This window comes from Dendrobates tinctorius, unplaced genomic scaffold (assembly GCF_039654945.1).
Source record: "Dendrobates tinctorius isolate UK_male_01 unplaced genomic scaffold, ASM3965494v1 ptg000011l, whole genome shotgun sequence".
In the NCBI taxonomy this organism is placed as follows: domain Eukaryota; kingdom Metazoa; phylum Chordata; class Amphibia; order Anura; family Dendrobatidae; genus Dendrobates; species Dendrobates tinctorius.
The window spans coordinates 101,055,399-101,079,206 of record NW_027361679.1 but is presented as its reverse complement, the minus strand read 5'-3'; the positions used below and the strand labels follow the sequence as shown (position 1 = coordinate 101,079,206).

Genomic DNA, 23,808 nt, shown 5'->3' with positions numbered 1-23,808 from the left:
GTCCCGCTGTCTCCCGGTTGCATCTGCTTCCGGGGCCGCTCATTAACTTCCAGCGATATTTACTGCACTCGGCAGTCTTCGGCTTTTTCAGGCAGTGTTTGTGAGGCGACGTCAGGGTTCACCCCAGTTCATGGCTCGAGCCTGACGTCACCGAACGAACACTGCTGGAAAAAGCCAAAGACTGCCAAGTGCAGTGAATACCGCCGGAAGTTAATGAGCGGCCCTGGAAGCAGATGCGGCCGGGAGACAGCTGGACGGGAGGACGCATCGCTGGACAGGTATGTATAATTATAATGTTTATTAATTTTATGCTTTGTTTTACAGGCCCTGGACCCAAACTGGACACGAACTGTAACACGGTTTTCCCATGGAAACCCGTGATCGGGACCTTGTGAACGAACACTGTGTTCGGTACGGGTCCAGAATTTTACAGTTCGGTTTCGCCTATCCCTAGTTTTAAGATGTTTTTGACTGATTTCATCATTTGCAACATTTCAAAAAGTCACAATTATTTTTTTGCATTATGGTACTACAGTCCCCCCTTGAGTGATTAAAAAAAATCCTCTGGCACTTATGAAGCTCCCTTTAGTGATAACCTGCTACTCTTGGTACAACACAGGCCCTTGCTATTACATCTGCCACCGTGTGAGAACTACTGCCTTTTACTGGTTGTAGCTTTCCCACAGGACAATCCAACATTGCAGCAGGCCAGGCTAGACAGAGACAGACAGAATACCAGTTAAAGCAGTGAATATAGTGACTTTTTTTATCCAAAGCTTTTGTAATATGTTAGATAGTTAAGGGTCCAGCCTTTTTGGGGGGTAAAATGGCTTGCTTTTTACCGTATTTTTCGCTTTATAAGACGCACCTGATTATAAGACGCTCCTAGATTTTAGAGGAGGAATATAAGAAAAAAAATATTTTGAGCCAAATAGTGTGCAAAAAACTTTAGTTGAATAACAAAATATTATTTTAATATAGTAGACTCAACAGCAGCATTGTGGGTAACGTAAGAACAGTCCCATGTACCGTAAGTAACAGCAAGATTCATGTTCTGGCTAACAAGTGAGGAGAAACTTTATTCTTCAGGCAATGCAATCTTCTAATCAGGGAATCCCAGGAATTCGTCATCACTGCCAAATAGTGTGCAAAAACTTTTAATTACCGGTAAATAACAAAATATTATTTTAACAAAGTAGATTCAACAGCAGCATTGTGGGTAACGTGTAAGAACAGTCCCATGTACCGTAAGTAACAGCAAGAGCCATGTTCTGGCTAACAAGTGAGGAGAAACGTTAATCGTCAGACACCGCAATCTTCTAGTCAGAGGATCCCAGGAACTCCTCATCACTGCTGTCAGAGTCTAGGAAGCTCAGGTCCTCACAATCATTGGTGTCACTTTCTTCACTGTCCTCATATAGTGCACCATCTTCGGTGCCATCTAAGGCATCGCTAATTCCACACTTTTTGAATGACCGTATAACCGTTTCATCCTTTACTGATTCCCATGATGTTTTCACCCACTCACAAACTTGAGTGAAAGTGGGCCTCTTCATCCGTCCAGTTGGTGTCAGGTCATGATTGCCAGCAGCCATCCATTTATTCCACTCTTCTCGCATGTAGACTTTAAATGGCTTGTTTATAGAAACATCGAGAGGTTGCAGCTGACTGGCAAGCCCCCCTGAAATTACTGCGAGATGGGTCTTCACTTCTTTAAACACTTTTTTTGTGTTTTCACTAATATGTGCCCTGAACTGGTCTAGCACTAACAGGGATGTTTTTTTCAGAAGTCCTCCAGGACGTTTGGACCACACTTTATCAACCCACAATCTCATTCCGTTCTCGTCCATCACTTTCTCGTGAACGTGCACAACAACTCCTCGTGGGATAGCTTCTTTGGACATGTTTTTTCTTTTAAAAATTAACATTGGTGGCAGTTTCGTGCCATCGGCACAGCAGGACAACACAACTGTGTAGTGTTTTTTTTCATGTCCTGCAGTTTTTACCATTACGGTTTTGGCACCCTTTGCATCAACAGTCCTGTTGGATGGCACGTCAAAGGTTAGAGGGACTTCATCCATATTCCAATCTGGCCTAGTTCATATCCATTTTTCTTTCTACAGTCAATGACAAATTTGTGGAAAGACAGAATCTTTGCTTCATATTCTTGTGGCATTTTTTGCGCAATTCAAGTTTTGGTGCGCATAGCAAGGCCCCATCTCCTCATAAATCTGAAGCACCATGATGATGATCCAGTGAAGTCATTGATGCCTTTCTCAGCAGCAATCTGCTTGGCTTCGAATATGATCATTTTTGTTGAGACCGAAAGGCCATTATTTCTGTGGCGTATGATCCATTCTTTTACGTCCATGTCTAACTCTGGCCACTTTGTACCTACGCCTACGAAGATCAGATCTGCTTTTTCCTGCTTTTTGCAGCTCATCCTCCTGTTTCCTCCACACTCTTATCATTTTTTCAGTTGGAAGCAGCCCAAAATGTCTCTTCGCTGCTCTGTTCCCATGCTCTTTAGCGTATTTGATAACTTCCAGTTAAAAGGGGATTTTATATGCAAGCCTTTTCTGCTTTGACATTCTTTAAAATTGCACAATATGAAGCAGCCAAATGTACGGTATTTTCTGCAACAAAATATAGTATTGAAACAATTTTCAGCTCTGTCCTTCATAGTTATGGGGGCATTGCAACTGAGAGCATGAATGAATATGGTACTATTGCTGTAGAAAAGACATGGGACGCACATCCAAAAATCGCAAGTTGATCTAGTGGTGTTAGGCAAAAATGTACCATATTCAACTGAACAAGAAGTTTTTAGTTTACCGTAACATTATGGTCAGACTTATGAAGCTTACTGCCAAGTCATGGCGAATCTCAGTGTGTCCATAACTTTAAATACTGTAGGCTTAAAGGTGTGGAGCAATGTGCCGACCACCACCACAGCTACAATGAACCAGCAGAGTGGGTACCTGGTGCCCCACAGTACCCATGCTGCAAGCCTGGAGACTGCAAGAGGGGTTCCGCCTAGTTTTGCTCACTACTTTAAGAGGTTCGCCGTCATGTGCTAGCGGCTTCATACAGTCTACCGTAATTACGGTAGAATATTAAACTAAGAATTCTCATGTTCAGTTTCATTTTGCCTAAGTGGCATTAGATGAACTTATGATTTTAGATGTGTAGCCCATGCCTTTCTCTACACCTATGTTGAAGAAAAACATTGTTATGGGGCATCTGAGGTGACGCACTGTTATGAGGATCTGTGGTGACGCACTGTTATGAGGATCTGTGGTGACGCACTGTTATGGGGAATCTGTGGTGACGCAGTGTTATGAGGATCTGTGGTGCCGCACTGTTATGAGGATCTGTGGTGACGCACTGTTATGGGGAATCTGTGGTGACGCACTGTTATGAGGATCTGTGGTGATGCACTGTTATGAGGATCTGTGGTGACGCACTGTTATGGGGAATCTGTGGTGACGCACTGTTATGAGGATCTGTGGTGATGCACTGTTATGAGGATCTGTGGTGACGCACTGTTATGGGGAATCTGTGGTGACGCACTGTTATGAGGATCTGTGGTGACGCACTGTTATGAGGATCTGTGGTGACGCACTGTTATGGGGAATCTGTGGTGACGCACTGTTATGAGGATCTGTGGTGACACACTGTTATGAGGATCTGTGGTGACGCACTGTTATGGGGAATCTGTGGTGATGCACTGTTATGGGGAATCTGTGGTGACGCACTGCTATGGGGAATCTGTGGTGACGCACTGTTATGGGGAATCTGTGGTGATGCACTGTTATGGGGAATCTGTGGTGACGCACTGTTATGAGGATCTGTGGTGACACACTGTTATGAGGATCTGTGGTGACGCACTGTTATGGGGAATCTGTGGTGATGCACTGTTATGGGGAATCTGTGGTGACGCACTGCTATGGGGAATCTGTGGTGACGCACTGTTATGGGGAATCTGTGGTAACGCGCTGTTATGGGGAATCTGTGGTGATGCACTGTTATGGGGAATCTGTGGTGACGCACTGTTATGAGGATCTGTGGTGACGCACTGTTATGAGGATCTGTGGTGACGCACTGTTATGAGGATCTGTGGTGACGCACTGTTATGAGGATCTGTGGTGACGCACTGTTATGGGGAATCTGTGGTGATGCACTGTTATGGGGAATCTGTGGTGACGCACCGTTATGGGGAATCTGTGGTGATGCACTGTTATGGGGAATCTGTGGTGACGCACTGTTATGGGGGATCTGTTGGTGACGCACTGTTATGGGGAATCTGTGGTGACGCACTGTTATGGGGAATCTGTGGTGACGCACTGTTATGAGGATCTGTGGTGACGCACTATTATGGGGATCTGTGGTGACACACTGTTATGGGGAATCTGTGGTGATGCGCTGTTATGGGGTGTAATGTACTGCAGATATGCATCTGGAACATTCTAGAAAATCTCTCTGTCATGTAGCTGCAACCCCCCTCTCTTCCCCCACAACACACACACCAGCGTCTTCCTGCGTGCAGCTCTGTGAAACCTGAAGCCACAGTGTAGAATTCTTCTCCTCCCCCCTCCCTGCAGAGCTAAAAGAAGTCCTTTGTCCTCTGGGACATGTGTCTGAAATAAAACTGTGAGAGATATTAAAATAGGCTAGCATGGGCTCCAATCGCGACAGAAAAAGTGTAGCCCATGCCTTTCTCTACACCTATGTTGAAGAAAAACATTGTTATGGGGAATCTGAGGTGACGCACTGTTATGAGGATCTGTGGTGACGCACTGTTATGAGGATCTGTGGTGACGCACTGTTATGGGGAATCTGTGGTGACGCAGTGTTATGAGGATCTGTGGTGATGCACTGTTATGAGGATCTGTGGTGACGCACTGTTATGAGGATCTGTGGTGACGCACTGTTATGGGGAATCTGTGATGACGCACTGTTATGAGGATCTGTGGTGATGCACTGTTATGAGGATCTGTGGTGACGCACTGTTATGGGGAATCTGTGGTGACGCACTGTTATGAGGATCTGTGGTGATGCACTGTTATGAGGATCTGTGGTGACGCACTGTTATGGGGAATCTGTGGTGACGCACTGTTATGAGGATCTGTGGTGACGCACTGTTATGAGGATCTGTGGTGACGCACTGTTATGGGGAATCTGTGGTGACGCACTGTTATGAGGATCTGTGGTGACACACTGTTATGAGGATCTGTGGTGACGCACTGTTATGAGGAATCTGTGGTGATGCACTGTTATGGGGAATCTGTGGTGACGCACTGTTATGAGGATCTGTGGTGATGCACTGTTATGAGGATCTGTGGTGACGCACTGTTATGGGGAATCTGTGGTGACGCACTGTTATGAGGATCTGTGGTGACGCACTGTTATGAGGATCTGTGGTGACGCACTGTTATGGGGAATCTGTGGTGACGCACTGTTATGAGGATCTGTGGTGACACACTGTTTTGAGGATCTGTGGTGACGCACTGTTATGGGGAATTTGTGGTGATGCACTGTTATGGGGAATCTGTGGTGACGCACTGCTATGGGGAATCTGTGGTGATGCACTGTTATGGGGAATCTGTGGTGATGCACTGTTATGGGGAATCTGTGGTGACGCACTGTTATGAGGATCTGTGGTGACGCACTGTTATGGGGAATCTGTGGTGATGCACTGTTATGGGGAATCTATGGTGACGCACTGTTATGGGGAATCTGTGGTGACGCACTGTTATGGGGAATCTGTGGTGATGCACTGTTATGGGGAATCTGTGGTGACGCACTGTTATGGGGGATCTGTTGGTGACGCACTGTTATGGGGAATCTGTGGTGACGCACTGTTATGGGGAATCTGTGGTGACGCACTGTTATGGGGAATCTGTGGTGACGCACTGTTATGAGAATCTGTGGTGACGCACTATTATGGGGATCTGTGGTGACACACTGTTATGGGGAATCTGTGGTGATGCGCTGTTATGGGGTGTAATGTACTGCAGATATGCATCTGGAACATTCTAGAAAATCTCTCTGTCATGTAGCTGCAACCCCCCTCTCTTCCCCCACAACACACACACCAGCGTCTTCCTGCGTGCAGCTCTGTGAAACCTGAAGCCACAGTGTAGAATTCTTCTCCTCCCCCCTCCCTGCAGAGCTAAAAGAAGTCCTTTGTCCTCTGGGACATGTGTCTGAAATAAAACTGTGAGAGATATTAAAATAGGCTAGCATGGGCTCCAATCGCGACAGAAAAACGAAACGGACATTTCTGTGATCTGCGCAGACCCGGCTTCCCTACGGTGGCTCTTGCAAAATCTCTCCAGAAACTGAGATATGGATTGCTCCCAAATGGAGGGTCTTAATTATGGCATGCTTGGTGTCTTCGGATTCTATTTGGAAAATCACAAACAATGATGCCCTGTGTGTTGGTACGGGCTTTTCTCGTTTAGATATAGTTATTCTAAGTTTTGTAGCCAAATCATAACTTGGAGAGAGGGAAGTTGTACCTCTCCAGACCGCCCATTTCGTGAGGTCACAGACCCTAGGCTATAGGTATTCCCTACCAATTTCCAGGCAGTTCAGCTGGAGTCCTCCTGCCAGAGAGACGTGCCGATGAGTGGGGACGTTTGGTTAAGCGCCCCTCCCCCAGCCACATGGTCTGCCTGATACCGACTAAGCACATGTGAGTGTTACTTTCTGTATTTTTAATCCTCTTTATGTTATATTTGTATTGTACATATGTAATGTCTCAACTTTATAGCAACTTTTATCTATGTAATCACGGCCCGCATTCTTTTGGGAATAAATGATAAAATCTATTAGCTCTGTCTCCATGCTCTAAGAAAAGAACTATGCGCCTTTTTTAGATAATCGTTACTAATTTGGGGTTTGTCACGGACCCTCTTAATTAACTCTTTGATTAAGTAAAGCGTGGCTGGTGGTAGCGTGGTGTGCGTGACTGGCGAGGCTAGCTGGCAGTACAGACAGGTCTTACATGCTGAATGAGGGGCTGCGGCCACAGCATTGATGATTCCCTTACTGCAGTAGTCTAATTGCTCGTGCACAACAAGCAGACCGTCTGTCGACTTATTATCCTAGGTGCAGTTCCCTGACTGACCTGAGGGTAAGGGGGGTGCCGGAGAGCTGCGAGTTCCAAAGTGGAACTGAGAAAGTGGGATATACAGTGGGGCAAAAAAGTATTTAGTCAGTCAGCAATAGTGCAAGTTCCACCACTTAAAAAGATGACAGGCGTCTGTAATTTACATCATAGGTAGACCTCAACTATGGTAGACAAACTGAGAAAAAAAAATCCAGAAAATCACATTGTCTGGTTTTTTTTCATTTTATTTGCATATTTTGGTGGAAAATAAGTATTTGGTCAGAAACAAAATTTCATCTCAATACTTTGTGATATATCCTTTGTTGGCAATGACAGAGGTCAAACGTTTTCTGTAAGTCTTCACAAGGTTGCCACACACTGTTGTTGGTATGTTGGCCCATTCCTCCATGCAGATCTCCTCTAGAGCAGTGATGTTTTTGGCTTTTCGCTTGGCAAAACGGACTTTCAACTTCCTCCAAAGGTTTTCTATAGGGTTGAGATCTGGAGACTGGCTAGGCCACTCCAGGACCTTGAAATGTTTCTTACGAAGCCACTCCTTCGTTGCCCTGGCGGTGTGCTTTGGATCATTGTCATGTTGAAAGACCCAGCCACGTTTCATCTTCAATGCCCTTGCTGATGGAAGGAGGTTTGCACTCAAAATCTCACGATACATGGCCCCATTCATTCTTTCATGTACCCGGATCAGTCGTCCTGGCCCCTTTGCAGAGAAACAGCCCCAAAGCATGATGTTTCCACCACCATGCTTTACAGTAGATATGGTGTTTGATGGATGCAACTCAGTTTTCTTTTTCCTCCAAACACGACAAGTTGTGTTTCTACCAAACAGTTCCAGTTTGGTTTCATCAGACCATAGGACATTCTCCCAAAACTCCTCTGGATCATCCAAATGCTCTCTAGCAAACTTCAGATGGGCCCGGACATGTACAGGCTTAAGCAGTGGGACACGTCTGGCACTGCAGGATCTGAGTCCATGGTGGAGTAGTGTGTTACTTATGGTAGGCCTTGTTACATTGGTCCCAGCTCTCTGCAGTTCATTCACTAGGTCCCCCCGCGTGGTTCTGGGATTTTTGCTCACCGTTCTTGTGATCATTCTGACCCCACGGGGTGGGATTTTGCGTGGAGCACCAGATCGAGGGAGATTATCAGTGGTCTTGTATGTCTTCCATTTTCTAATTATTGCTCCCACAGTTGATTTCTTCGCTCCAAGCTGGTTGGCTATTGCAGATTCAGTCTTCCCAGCCTGGTGCAGGGCTACAATTTTGTTTCTGGTGTCCTTTGACAGCTCTTTGGTCTTCACCATAGTGGAGTTTGGAGTCAGACTGTTTGAGGGTGTGCACAGGTGTCTTTTTATACTGATAACAAGTTTAAACAGGTGCCATTACTACAGGTAATGAGTGGAGGAAAGAGGAGACTCTTAAAGAAGAAGTTACAGGTCTGTGAGAGCCAGAAATCTTGATTGCTTGTTTCTGACCAAATACTTATTTTCCACCATAATATGCAAATAAAATGAAAAAAAAACAGACAATGTGATTTTCTGGATTTTTTTTTCTCAGTTTGTCTCCCATAGTTGAGGTCTACCTATGATGTAAATTACAGACGCCTCTCATCTTTTTAAGTGGTGGAACTTGCACTATTGCTGACTGACTAAATACTTTTTTGCTCCACTGTACATAAATCCCCGCAGTTCTTGGAAGGTTGTTAGCAGTGGTGGGGCAACCAAAATCCCCCCCCTGCAATAAATTGTTAGGGCAAGATTAGCTTGCTGTGTTTTTGTCACATGGTGCCAGTGGTGGGATAACTAAGATAAGCCCCCGCTGTGCCTGTGATAGCCGTGTGCCGGCAGTGCGTCACGTCCCTCCGTCTGCTGACAAACCCTTGTCGGTGGTGGGATCGTGACCTATTGATGGCACAGCGTCCGCTGGTAGAGCGGTGGGATAATCATAGAGCATTAGTGATTTGGTTTGCGCAATCATTCCTCTCACTAAAGACCTGCACGGTTCCTGCGGGAATCCTGCGTCATAGGTTTCATAGGTTTTGGAGAACAGACTCAGTGGTTACTAGTCCTGAGACATTTTTGTGTACTTGCAAGTATTCCCTCCCTTTCTCTTTGTTGTTCTTTTCTATGTTTTATTTGGCAACCATGGCGGCAAAAGGAGAACACTGGTACAGACAGCAGAAAAAGGAAAACCTTGCTGCAGTATGCACGTACTGAGGCATTGACGCCACAAGCAAAACCAGAGATCAATTGATCGCAGCTCTGGTTCAGCTGGACTACACCCAGAGTCCAGCGGGCGCAGAAGTTGGCCCAAGTGACAATGGGGCTGCAGCAGAGACTCCACTCCTGAGCGCTGGCCCCACATTTAACCAGAGCACGCTGGACCCCAACCTGCAAGCGGCCTTGGACGCACTCCCTGCCGAAGACAGTGAGGGACGGGTGAGGCTGATCCAGCAATATCGGCAGGAGGCCCGAGCCGAAAGAGAGGCTGAACGAGAAGCTCAGAGGGCCCATGAACTGGAGATGCTACAGCAGGGGTGGAATGCCCCCACAGCCCGAAGCAGTGAGCCCAGCAGCGCCCAAAGTCCTAAACCCCGGCCAGATCATTTTCCCGTGATGGAAAAGGACGGGGACTTGGACACGTTTCTGCGAGCCTTCGAGAAAGCCTGCAGACAGTACTGGCTGGATAAGGTCCAATGGGCCAGGTACTTGACCCCAGGGCTAAAAGGCAAAGCTCTGGAGGCGTTTGCTTCTCTGCCATCAGAAGACGACGACGACGACTATGATGCCATCAAGCAGGCTCTGATCGCCAAATACCAGCTGACACCTGAGGTATACCGAAAGAAGTTCCGGAACCTCCAATGTGGCCCACACGATAGCTATAGTGATGTGGTGCAAGGACTCAAGACCCACTTTGACCAGTGGATCCATTGACTGTCCGTTGATTCCTTTGAGCAGCTACGGGACCTGATGATCAAAGACCAGTTCCTGCATGTTTGCCCAGCTGAGGTCCGACAGTTCATCCTGGACCGCGAACCAACGAACGCGGACAAAGCGGCGCAGATCGCCAACAACTATGAAGCCAATCGGAAGCCAGAGACGCGGAGGCCAGTCACCACCAGCTGGAGAGGGGGTAAGCCTGCAACCAACCCCAGTGCCCCAGCTAGCCGCCTCTCTGGAGGCCCTGTCCCTATTGCCAACACCAGGCCTACTACTGACAGTCGCCTGTGTTTCCACTGCAAGCGGCCTGGTCACCTCAGTTACACCTGTGCGGAAAAGCCGAAGAACCCCCCCAGCCAAGGCCTCTGGGCTCAACGCCTCTGTTCTTTTGGTGGGAGGTGTGGTTGGGAGGATTGACGACAAGGTTCAACTCGTCCAGGTGGGGGCCCGTCTTGCTACAGGCCTCAAGGACACCGGGGCTGAACGAACCCATATCCGTCCTGGACTGGCGACCCCTGAAGAGTTTGTTGAGGGGAAAACCCTGACTGTCACCGGGATCGGGGTACCCGCTGTCCCTTGCCAGTGGCCCGGGTATTCCTTGATTGGGGTGCTGGGAGCGGGGTGAGGGAAGTGGGAGTGTCTGAAAACCTGCCCACTGATGTGTTATTGGGGACTGACTTGGGGAGGATGGTTGCATACTATGTCCCTGACACCCTGCCCCAATCTGATAAGAAGGGTGACGTTAACCCTGGTGTTGATGATGGGAAACTGAATGCGTTACCTGCGAATGCCTTGATGAGTAATAATGCAACTAACAACCATTCTTTCCCCAGGAATGATGCTGATGGTGATGTGAATGTACCAAAGCAATCTGATAACCATTCTTTTCCTAGGACTGATGATGATGATGATGATGATGATGATGATGATGTATCTGTGCTGACTGAACCTGTTAACCATTTCTTTGAAACGGTAGATGTGTCCACAGGTACCGAAGTGCTCAGCCCCGTCACTCTGCGGAGTGAGACGGCTGAGGAACCCCTGGCAAGAGCAAGCAATGGTGCTCAAGGAAATGGGGAAGTGCATGGGGACCATGAGGAAGGTAATGCCATGCAACTGACGAGTGCCACTGAGGAAGGTAACTGGCCCATAAGTAGCACTGCTCCTGAAGTGTTGGGGGTAGATGGGGAAGTAGGGCCCATAGCAGCACCGATTGGTGGGTCTGTAGAAATCCCCAGGGAGACAGCATACATAGCAGCTGTCACACGCAGTCAGAGTGCCCAGATCGCAGGTAGCGCCCTGTCTTCTGGACTCTCTTCTGTTACAGGAGAGACTGAACCAGAGTTGAACCCAGAGCAGGTTCCAGAGGGTCCCAGTAAGGAAGGAACCCTGACGTCACTTCTGGCAGCCTCCAGCAAGGAGAACCAAGCAGCTCTGCACTCAGATGCAAGCCTGTAGAAATTGAGACACCTCGCCGAGACGCCCACCTCCAAGTCTGATAAGGAGAGGGTGTTATGGGAACGAGGAAGCTTGTACCGGGAGACAGTACCCGGAGATTCCCAAAAGCAGTGGTTGAGGGAAAGACAGCTAGTCGTCCCCCTACAGTTCAGAACTGAGTTGTTGCGGATTGCCAATGAGATTCCACTTGCTGGACACTTGAGGATCAGCAAAACAAAGGCACGGCTGTCTCAACACTTCTATTGACCCAAGATGGGGACAGAGGTAACACGATACTGCCGCACCTGTAACACCTGTCAAAAAGTGGGTAAGGCGGGGCCTGCTCTTAAGGCTCCCCTTATTCCTTTGCCGGTGATAGAGGAGCCTTTCCAGAGAATCGCGGTGGACATTGTAGGCCCGCTGGCCATCCCCAGCAGCTCTGGAAAGTGACACATTCTCACCGTGGTAGACTGCGCTACCCGGTACCCAGAGGCAGTAGCTCTGTCTTCAAACAGGGCAGATAAGGTGGCTGACGCACTGGTGACCATCTTTTCAAGGGTAGGATTTCCCAGGGAGATGCTTACTGATCAAAGGACCCAATTCATGTCTCGCCTAATGGAGGCTCTCTGTGAGAAAATGCAGGTGAAGCACCTGGTATCAAGTACGTATCACCCACAGACTAATGGTTTTTGTGAACGCTTCAACGGTACCCTCAAACAGATGCTCCGCATGCTGGTTGAGACCCAAGGGCGTGACTGGGAGCGGTACCTCCCACACCTGCTATTCGCTTACAGAGAAGTTCCGCAGGCCTCGACCGGGTTCTCCCCCTTCGAGCTCCTGTATGGCAGGCGAGTCCGGGGACCCCTTGGGTTGATAAGAGAATCCTGGGAAGATGAGCCAAACCCCACAGAAGTGTCCATCGTGGATTATGTCATGCGCTTCCGTGACAAGATGCAGAACTTGACGCAGTTGGTGCATGACAACATGACGCAGGCTCAGGCTGACCAGAAGCACTGGTACGACCAGAACGCCCGGGAGCGGACCTACCAAGTGAGTCAAAAGGTGTGGGTGCTGGTCCCCGTACCAAAGGATAAGCTTCAGGCAGCCTGGGAAGGCCCATACGTCGTCCACCAACAGCTGAACCCTGTCACCTACGTGGTCACGCTTAACCATGCTCGGGGTAGGCGCAAGGCCTTTCAGGTCAACATGCTGAAGGCGCACCACGAGAGTGAAGCTTGCGTCCTACCGGTCAGCAACCTGCCCGAGGATCGGGAGGAAGATCCCCTCCTGGACATGCTGGCCCAAGCCAAGGCCAATGGGTTCATTGAGGACATAGAGATAAGTGGTTTTCTAACTGTATCCCAGCGGTCGCAGTTGGTGGAAACCCTGGAACCCTTCCGGGCCGTGTTCACCAACCGACCTGGGAGGATGGAGCTAGCGGTTCATGAGGTGGACACCGGGAATCATGCCCCACTACGGCGAACACCTTATCGGATCTCTGAGGCGGTGCAACAGATCATGCGTCAAGAGATCAATGAGATGTTAAGGCTGGGGGTGATTCGACGGTCAAAAAGCGTGTGGACCTCACCTGTAGTCCTCATGCCTAAAAAGGATCGAACCACCAGGTTCTGCGTGGATTACAGGGGGATCAACGCCATCACAACCTCTGATGCCTACCCGATGCCGCGCATCGAGGATCTGCTTGAGCGGTTGGCAAAAGCAAGGTACATATCCATCATGGATGTGAGTCAGGGATACTGGCAGAGTCCCCTGAGCCCTGAGGCGCAGGAGAAATCCACCTTTATCACCCCCTTTGGACTGTACGAGTCCACGGTCATGCCCTTCGGCATGAAAAATGCCCCTGCCACTTTCCAGCGGAAGGTCAACCACCTGCTTCGGGGACTGGAGGAGTACTCGGTGGCGTACTTGGACGACATCGCCATCTTCAGTTCCACCTGGGAGGAACACCTTCAGCACCTCCCGGAGGTGCTCAAGCGTCTTCACCAGGTAGGCCTGACTATCAAGCCGGGAAAGTGCCAGATGGGCACGAGCGAGGTCCACTACCTGGGGCACCGGGTAGGCGGGGGTTCCATGAGTCCGGAGCCAGAAAAGGTGGACGCAATCGTGTCCTGGCCCACACCCATGACCAAGAAACAGGTGAAGTCCTTCTTGGGCACTGCAGGGTACTATAGGCGGTTTGTGCAGGACTATAGCGCCCTTGCAAAACCCTTGACTGACCTCACCAAGCAGAGGCTACCCCAAACAGTCAACTGGACAGATGACTGTGAGGCGGCCTTCCAAGCTTTGAAAGCAGCCCTGTGCAACTCTCCAGTGTTGAGAGCAGTAGACATAGTTGCCCATTTCTGGTACAGACTGACACCAGCGAGTTTGGCCTCGGTGCTGTGCTCAGCCAGGTCGACTCGGGGAACCAGGAGCACCCCATGTTGTACCTGAGCCAGAAACTTTTGCCGAGGGAAGTGGCATATTCGACCATCGAGAAGGAGTGTCTAGCCATGGTGTGGGCACTGCAACGTTTGCAGCCCTACCTGTACGGGCATACCTTCACGGTGGTTACCGATCACAACCCTCTGAGCTGGTTGAACACAGTGTCCGGAACCAATGGAAGGCTGCTCCGCTGGAGCCTTGCCCTTCAACAGTACGACTTTACTGTACAACACAAAAAGGGCAGTGAACATGGAAATGCTGATGGGTTGTCCTGCCGGGGCGAACTCGCTGAGGTGTGCATGGCCGATTACCGACAGGTAATTCCTCCGTAGCGCCCTCTAAAAGGGGGAGGAGTAATGTACAGTAGATATGTTTCTGAAACATTCTAGAAAATCCCTCTGTCATGTAGCTGCAACCCCCCCTCTTTTCCCCCACAACACACACCAGCGTCTTCCTGCGTGCATCTCTGTGAAACCTGAAGCCTCAGTGTAGAATTCTTCTCCTCCCCCCTCCCTGCACAGCTAAAGGAAGTACTTTGTCCTCTGGGACATGTGTCTGAAATAAAACTGTGAGAGATATTAAAATAGGCTAGCATGGGCTCCGATCGCGACAGAAAAACAAAACAAACATTTCTGTGATCAGCGTGGACTCGGCTTCCCTACGGTGGCTCTTGCAAAATCCTAATCTCTCCAGAAACTGAGATATGGATTGCTCCCAAATGGAGGGTCTTAATTACGGCATGCTTAGTGTCTTCGGATTCTATTTGGTAAATCACAAACAATGATGCCCTATATGTGTTGGTACAGGCTTTTCTCGTTTAGGTATAGTTATTCTAAGTTTTGTAGCCAAATCATAACTTGGAGAGAGGGAGGTTGGACCTTTGCAGACCGCCCATTTCGTGAGGTCACAGACCCTAGGCTTTAGGTATTCCCTACCAAATTCCAGCCAGTTCAGCTGGAGTCCTCCTGCCAGAGAGACGTGCCGATGAGTGGGGACGTTTGGTTAAGCGCCCCTCCCCCAGCCACATGGTCTGCCTGATACCGACTAAGCACATGTGAGTGTTACTTTCTGTCTTTTTAATCCTCTTTTTGTTATATTTGTATTGTACATATGTAATGTCTCAACTTCATAGCAACTTTTATCCATGTAATCACGGCCCGCATTCTTTTGGGAATAAATGATAAAATCTATTAGCTCTGTCTCCATGCTCTAAGAAACGAACTATGCCCCTTTTTTAGATAATCGCTACTAATTTGGGGTTTGTCACGGACCCTCTTAATTAACTCTTTGATTAAGTAAAGCATGGCTGGTGGCAGCGTGGTGTGCGTGACTGGCGAGGCTAGCTGGCAGTACAGACGGGTCTTACATGCTGAATGAGGGGCTGCAGCCACAGCATTGATAATTCCCTTACTGCAGTAGTCTAATTGCCCGTGCACAACAAGCAGCCTGTCCGGCGACTAATTATCCTAGGAGCAGTTCCCTGACTGACCTGAGGGTAAGGGGGGCGCCGGAGAGCTGCGAGTTCCAAAGTGGAACTGAGAAAGTGGGATATACCTAAATCACCGCAGTTCTTGGAAGGTTGTTAGCAGTGGTGGGGCAACCAAAATACTCCCCTGCAATAAATTGTTAGGGCAAGATTAGCTTGCTGTGTTTTTGTCACATGGTGCCAGTGGTGGGATAACTAAGAGAAGCCCCCACTGTGCCTGTGATAGCCGTGTGCCGGCAGTGCGTCACGTCCCTCCGTCCGCTGACAAACCCGTGTCGGTGGTGGGATCGTGACCTACTGGTGGCACAGGGTCCGTTGTCCGTCGCAATTTGGCGACAGCGGTCCGCCCGTTCTTCACATGGGGAATCTGTGGTGACGCACTGTTATGGGGAATCTGTGGTGATGCACTGTTATGAGGATCTGTGGTGACGCACTGTTATGAGGATCTGTGGTGACGCACTGTTATGGGGAATCTGTGGTGACACACTGTTATGAGGATCTGTGGTGATGCACTGTTATGAGGATCTGTGGTGACGTACTGTTATGGAAATCTGGTGACGCACTGTTATGGGGAATTTGTGGTGATGCACTGTTATGGGGAATCTGTGGTGATGCACTGTTATGAGGATCTGTGGTGACGCACTGTTATGGGGGGTCTGTTGGTAACGCACTGTTATGGGGAATCTGTGGTGACGCACTGTTATGGGGAATCTGTGGTGACGCACTGTTATGAGGATCTGTGGTGACGCACTGTTATGAGGATCTGTGGTGACGCACTGTTATGAGGATCTGTGGTGACGCACTGTTATGAGGATCTGTGGTGACGCACTGTTATGAGGATCTGTGGTGACGCACTGTTATGGGGAATCTGTGGTGACGCACTGTTATGGGGAATCTGTGGTGACGCACTGTTATGAGGATCTGTGGTGACGCACTGTTATGAGGATCTGTGGTGACGCACTGTTATGGGGAATCTGTGGTGAGGCACTGTTATGGGGAATCTGTGGTGACGCACTGTTATGAGGATCTGTGGTGACGCACTGTTATGGGGGATCTGTTGGTGACGCACTGTTATGGGGAATCTGTGGTGACGCACTGTTATGGGGAATCTGTGGTGACGCACTGTTATGGGGAATCTGTGGTGACGCACTGTTATGGGGATCTGTGGTGACGCACTGTTATGGGGAATCTGGTGACACTCTGTTATGGGGATCTGTGGTGACGCACTGTTATGGGGATCTGTGGTGACGCACTGTTATAGGGGATTAGTGGATGACGGAGTTATGGGGATCTGTGGTGAGGCACTGTTATGGGGGATCTCTGGATGACAGAGTTACGGGGGTTACACCAAATATGGCTACAACCCCCATCATCCATCAGAATACACCCATTGGTACAGTATATTCTGAAGGATGATGGGGGTTATGCTTCCCTTCAAAGTGTGCTCACCTCTCCCAAGGATCTGGTACTTGTGTAAATGTAAGTGCAACAGTATACTGTACATTGTGCAGGGACAGATATATGATTGGTGGAGGCAGCTCAGCAACAGTTCCCTCCACCAATCAATATCTATCCCTGCAGTGGAGGCAGAGAATCATGCTTCTCTCCCTCCTTTGCTTTAGGGCTCCGTGTGCAGCGGAGCCCAGAATCCTGCCTGCTGCCAGCTCCTGTTGCCTTGAAATAGTGCAGCGCATGCGCAGATCGAGCGCTCAGTGACCGAGAGCTCCATCTGCACATGTGCCAGCTCGGTGTCCATTTTCTTGAAGTCCTGTAAAGTACAGGCACAAGCGCTCATTCCAGAAACCAGAAACTTCGGATACCGGAAGTACAATGGCGCCGGCCTGCACTATGCCGCCCGAACACCGGAGAAGCCGCGCCGCCACCCCCAGCTCCTGCATTGCCCCACCGGTGACCCTGCTTTCCTACAGACAGCCAGCCCAGACGGCCCGCCCGCTCCACAGCCGCCGCCCGCACCACAGCCGCCGCCATTAAAGTAAGAGAGATTACATCAGTTTTTTACACTATTCCGATTGTAAGGCGCACCCCTATTTCCCCCCCAATTTGGGGGAAATAAAAGTGCGTCTAACAAAGCGGAAAATATGGTACCTCTTTTTTTACATTACATCCTATGTTTAAATATTTTTGTAATGTGTGCATTTTTCCAATTTGTGCATGATTCAACAGCGCTAAATAGTCTAAGTTGGTGACGTGAGAAAAATATAGGCATACAATAAATTTATGGGATCAAATAACTAAAAATTGACATGTGTATGTATATTCACCCCTTTTGCTATTCCCCTAAATATTTATGATGCAAGCAATTACCTTCATAAGCTGCATGCTTAGTGAAAGGAAGTCCACCTTTGTGAAATCTAAGTGTCACATGGTCTATCAGTATATACACACCTTTTCTGAAAGGCCACAGAGGCTGCACTACCATTAAGTACACAAACAACACCATGAAGACCAAGGAGATCTCCAAATCAGTCAGGGACACAGTTGTTGAGAAGTACAAGTCAGGGTTAAGTTATAAAAAAAATCTCAATCTCTGATGATCCCCCGGAGCACCAACAAATCCATTATTATCAAATGGAAAGAACATGGTACTACAACAAAAAAGCCAAGAGAGGGCCACCCACCAGAACCCTTTGCCCGGGCAAGGAGGCCATTAATCAGAGAGGCAGCACAGAGACCAAAGGTAACCCTGAAGGAGCTGCAGAGTTCCCAATCAGAGACTGAAGTATCTGTCCATACGCCCACAATAAGCCTTACACTCCATAGAGGCGGCCTATTTGGAAGAGTAGACAGAAAAAAGCCTTTACTTACACAAACGGTAAGGCTCATTTTGAGTTTGAAAGAAGATATGTGGGAGACTCCCCAATTGAAAGGAGGGAGGTGCTGTGGTCAGATGAGACCAAAATTGAACTTTTTGTCCACCAACATAAGCGCTATGTCTGGCGCCAAACTAACACAGCTCATCACCTCAAGAAAACTGTCCCCACAGTGAAACGTGATGGTGGCAACATCATGCTGTGGGGTTGTTTTCTGGCAGCAGAGACAGGGAAAAAGGTCCGAGTCAAGAGGAAGATGGATAGTTTGAAATACAGGGATATTCTTGAGCATAACCTGTTTCAGCTTGTCAGTGATTTGAGACCATGACAGAGGTTCACCTTCCAACAATGACCCAAATCATACTGCTAAGGCAACATTCAAGTGGTTTAAGGGGAAATGTGTAAATGTTTTGGAGTGGTCTAGTCAAAGCCCAGACCTTAATTTAATTGAGAATCTGTGGTCAGACTTGAAGATTGCTGTTCACTAGAGGAAACCATCTAACTTGAAGGAGCTGGAGCAGTTTTGCCGTGAGGAATGGGCAAAAATCTTAATGGCAAGATGTGGAATGCTCATAGAGACTTATCCAAAGCAACGTGCAGCTGTAATTACCGCCAAAGGAGGCTTTACAAAGTACTGACTTTAGGGGATGAATAGTTAGAACTGCACACTAAAGTTTTCAGTTATTTTGTCCTAAATTGAGAATAGAAGTCTCGTAGATTTTCCATAAGCATGTCTAAATTCTCTTAGCTAAATTGCTGGCGACATGTTTTTTGCTTTGGCATCAACATTTGTGGCACACACAGGGAACTGACCTTTGACATCATATAAATATCATGAATTGCACTGGAAACCATGCCAATTGAAATGCCTAATTCATGAGTTATAACACTGACTTTGACCTGATGATCTTCCAAAATCATGGCCACCACTTTACATCACATTTCCACTGAAAATGCTTCGACAGATTGTCCCGAACAAAGGTAATTTTCAATTGATTACCTACCCCATTTAGTTTGCTTGGCCCAACACTTTACTTGGTAGTATGAAGGTGATCAAATACGGATGCACTAAATTGACTGTTAGTATACAGTAAGATGTCCTAATTCTACTGGACAGCTACAGTATGGCTCTTTTGGAGTCTACCCTTCTCATACTTGGAGTCATACCCTCTCATAGTGAGAAATTTGGTTTGTGCCTCCACAGCTCCTCAAAGTCATAAAGTAAACTGTGTTTGAATAATTGAAACCTCCCTCAGCTGCAAGTGGACAATTTGTGTGTCACATTATAGTCTGTGAACCTCTAGACAAGTTGAACCTGGGTCAATCAGTGGCATACGGCTGTTAGGGCTGGCGGAACGCACCAGATTATAAAATAGTAGAGAGTGCGTTCGCAGCCCGGGGTCCACCGTGCAGAGGTGGTACACTGCTGCTAGGTAATGGCGGAAGAGAAGAGCGGCGTGAAAACAGTCACACGTGGGTTACGTCACCCTGTGTGAACAGGAGCGGATTCTGTTACTTCACAGAACCGCACAGCTGCTTGAAAGTGAATGCCGGAGCCTGTTTAGCTCACAGAGCCCGGCCACAGAGCGCACAGCAAACAGCCACAGAACTCCACCCCAAGGCACGGGGTTAGAGTCCTTCTAGACCACTGAGCGCGCGGCGTCGCTGCCACGAACGCCGCTATAGACGCTGGCTTAGGAGTGCGGCGCACTTGCTCTGAGGCGTGCCGAGTCACTGATGGTGACTAATATCTGACTCAGCTCAGTCCTACCTATGCCTAAGCCTGGGCGCTAGCAGGCTAGGCTGTACAACACATGCGTACCCAGGGTAGGGGTTTCATAATGAGTCAGTCACCAGAGACATTCATACGTGCATCCATCACTCACTCCTTATAGTCAGAAAATACTGGCTATCCTAGCGCATGGCCGAGCGGCCATGCAAACCTTTTATAGCCGCGAACGTCCGGGACCTTCCTGGCTTCTTGGATGGGCCAATCCGAACACGAGCAGGACCTGAGCACGTGACCTTTGATCTCCAATGGGAGATCACACCACGGGCATGCTCAGTGGCCCGACCTGAGGACTTAGTCTCTGGAGAATCTCGCTGCTGAGCAGCATGCATTGCAATAGCTGTGCCAGAGCAAGCTCCTCTGCGGCTGGAGAGGAATGGGAGGCCGCCGGAAGCAAGGCTCGGGATTCTCGCTGTGCAGCGACAGAAATCCGACGCCTAACAACGGCATTCTAGTCTGAGTCCTATTATAAATGAGTATCACTTGCCTTTAACTCCTATTGTAATATAACAATCATTTCCATAACAGGGTGCAGAATATATGCGCTCTAAACGAAAAGTAGTAATACTCTTGGAATTGCCCACTGTGCCGAAAAAGTTTACTCTCTTTGTAACATAGGAATACAGGCATTGTAATAGGTTGCACAAAAGTTAGCCTCCATGGTCAATGTTCAGACACCTCTGGTTAGATATACTTTCCACACAAACTGATCAGGTAAAGGCTCCTAGTGTCCCTTCAATCACTGCTTCATCCTACCAACTTATCTCTTGGCAGCTGTAACAAGCCTACTGTTCTATGTAATTTTGGGAGTACACATGGTATATGCCACATGGCCCCAACTTCCACCATTCTCCTGAACCTGACTTGAGACATCGCCTTCTGCAAACTGTCAGCCAAGAAACTATTATTCCAGCAACCAGTGTTGCTGGCAGTGTTTGGGTGTTATTTTCTTGCATTACCCAACTTACAATCTATGGATTGTAAAATTAAATACATAAAATTAGCTGACTTACCTCGAGGTGCGGCTCTTTCAATATTGGAATCAATATGATTGGACGGAACATTGTAAGAAATGTGACCTAAGTGAAGAGAAAAGTTTTAAACAATCGTTGTACATATGCATATATGAATATACATAAAGCACACATTGTATGTACCATTTACGAGAATCTAATTTAAATTAAACTTAAAGAGTTTTCCTACCAAGAACCAAAATCAATATATCTCCAAAAAGTTGATAAAAAAGGATAGAATTTTATTGACTCAAACAATTCACAAACATTAGAAAGAAGCTATGCTATTAACGCTAGCATATTAGGGAAAGTCAATTGAGGTTAGCAGAATGAGCTAAAAAAACAAAAGGGGCAGACACTCATAAACAACACTAACTGCACTTATGTGTCTGTGTGTAGTCGACAACTTATACAGTAATAAAAGCTATACTAATGTCAGTATACTTGTGCCTATCACACAAAACAGTAAATACACATGGATACAATTATGCTAAGGCCGGGGTCACACTTGCCAGTGCAATGCAAGAAACTCGAGTGAGTCTCTTGCCTCAATATCCGGCACTGCCGCCAGAACTCGGGATCGGAGTGTGCGGCTGTATGTCTTTCTATGCAGCTGAATGCTCCGGTCCGAACCGCCGCCGGCGGTGCTGGGTATTGAGGCGAGAGACTCAGGCGAGTTTCTCGCATTGCAGTCGCAAGTGTGATCCTGGCCTAAGTGTATTACTTTCATCCTGCGTATCCATGTGCAGCCATCTAGAGTAAAAAGATAGTAATAAAAACAAAAGGCAAACATTTTTGGGTTGTATGACCATTTTCTGAGACCCATACATTTTTAATGTTTCAGCCGATGGAGCTGTGTTTATGGCTTACTTTTTGTAGGGTGAGACAACGTTTTTATTAATACCATTTTAGGAAAGATGTGACTTTTTGATTGCTTGGTTTTTGGGGAATTGCAGCATCCAGAGAAGCATAATTTTGACATTCTCATTTACGGTGATTATTGACTGGGTTATTTGTTTTTATGCTTTGATAGATATGACTTTTCTGAACGTGGCAATACCACATATGTGTATTTTTAAAAAAAATTTAATATCTTTATTTTTAATGGGGGAAAAGTGGGTGTGATTTGAACTTTTAGGTTTTTTTGTTTTTTTCATATTTTCAAATTTTTCTTTTTTACTTTTCACTGTCCTTGTTAGCCTCCTTAAGGGACTTGAAGATGTGATTGTCAGAACGCTTCTGCAATATACAGTGATCCGACAGCATTGCTGCATATAGCGGAAATCACGGTCTCCTTTGAAGGCCGTCCATATCATCAGCTGACCCCCAGCTGTCATAACAACCCATTGGCAACCTGTGATCACATCATGGGCCCGCTAATGGGCTGACAGAATGATGCGCATGCAAGTCGGTGCATGTTAAATGTAGCTGTCAGAGATCAAAATAAGCATTAAACAGGTTAACAATTGTTAGCAGCAGGTCCTGACTGTAATACCCAGTCATCACATGCAGGGTATGGGGTGGACATGAGCCCACTCCATAACCTGCTTCTGACTTCCGCCGCACTTCTATGTTAGATTATCGTGAAGGGGTTAAAGAAAGGTTTCTGGAAGTTTCTTGGGAAATTGCTACTAAAATGAGATGCTCCTCAAAAATAAATGGGCATTATAAAACATCATGCCAGCATAAACTAAACTTATAGTAATTGTTAATTAGTAACTATTTTGCATGATATTATTATCTGCTTTATGGGCAAAATAATTAAAGCTTAAAAAAACATAACTTTTTGGTTTCTTGTCAATATGTATTTATTTTACTCTCATCTCTATATATAAAAGTGAATGTATGTATGTATGTATGTATGTGTGTGTATGTGTATCACCAATCAATCACGAAGCATCTTTCATTTTACCAGAGCTGTTCAAAAGAAGCTGAGCTGTGATTGGTTGCTATGAGCAACAGTTTTCCTTGCATCCAATCACTACGCATCTCTCGTTTTACCAGAGCTGGTTAAAAGTAGCTGAGCTGTGATTGGTTGCTATGAGCAAGTTTTCCCACTTGACAACACCTCAGCAGACACTGACAAGGCGGGAGAAATCTAGCATCTTCGGGAACATAAGCTCCCAGCCATTGTCTGCCCCCCTGAAAGGAGCAGAGAGCACATGACAGAAATGAATCCTCCCCTCCCTGCCCATATCCCCATCACACATCCTCCATCCCATAGGCACATCTTCCCTCTTAAAGGGATCATTGGTATGGAAGTCAGAGCAAATCCATCCAGGGCTTTGGTTTTGACACCAGTCCTCTCTTAAAGGGATCCCTGGTATGGAAGTTAGGATCATTCCATTCAGCTCTGTGGTTCTGACCCCAGGGTCTCTTAAAGGGATCATTGGTATGGAAGTTAGGGCAAATCCACTCTGCGCTTTGGTACTGACCCCAGGCCTTTCTTAAAGGGATCTCCGGTATGGAAGTCAGGGCAAATCCATCCAGCGCTTTGGTTCTGACCCCAGGCCTCTCTGAAAGGGATCCCTGGTATGGAAGTTACAGTAGGACCGTTCCACTCAGCTCTGTGGTTCTGACCCCAGGGTCTCTTAAAGGGATCATTGGTATGGAAGTTAGGGCAAATCCACTCTGTGCTTTGGTACTGACTGCAGGCCTTTCTTAAATGGATCTCCGGTATGGAAGTCAGGGCAAATCCATCCAGCGCTTTGGTTCTCACCTCAGGCTCTCTTAA

At 47.6% G+C, this 23,808-nt stretch overlaps 1 protein-coding gene across 19 annotated transcripts in view; it reads right to left on the bottom strand.

Annotated features, from left to right (window-relative positions):
- The window catches only part of ADGRL3 (adhesion G protein-coupled receptor L3), a 948,965-nt gene that overhangs the window by 505,282 nt on the left and 419,875 nt on the right, over window positions 1-23,808 (bottom strand). For all 19 annotated transcript variants that reach the window (XR_012220302.1, XR_012220289.1, XR_012220304.1 and 16 more), the window contains exon 7: window positions 21,075-21,140. Coding sequence is in view for 15 of the 19 variants with exons in the window: in XM_073545473.1 (XP_073401574.1) it covers window positions 21,075-21,140 (66 nt within the window). In the remaining 4 variants the exon portion in view is untranslated. The remainder of the gene's footprint in view (window positions 1-21,074; window positions 21,141-23,808) is intronic.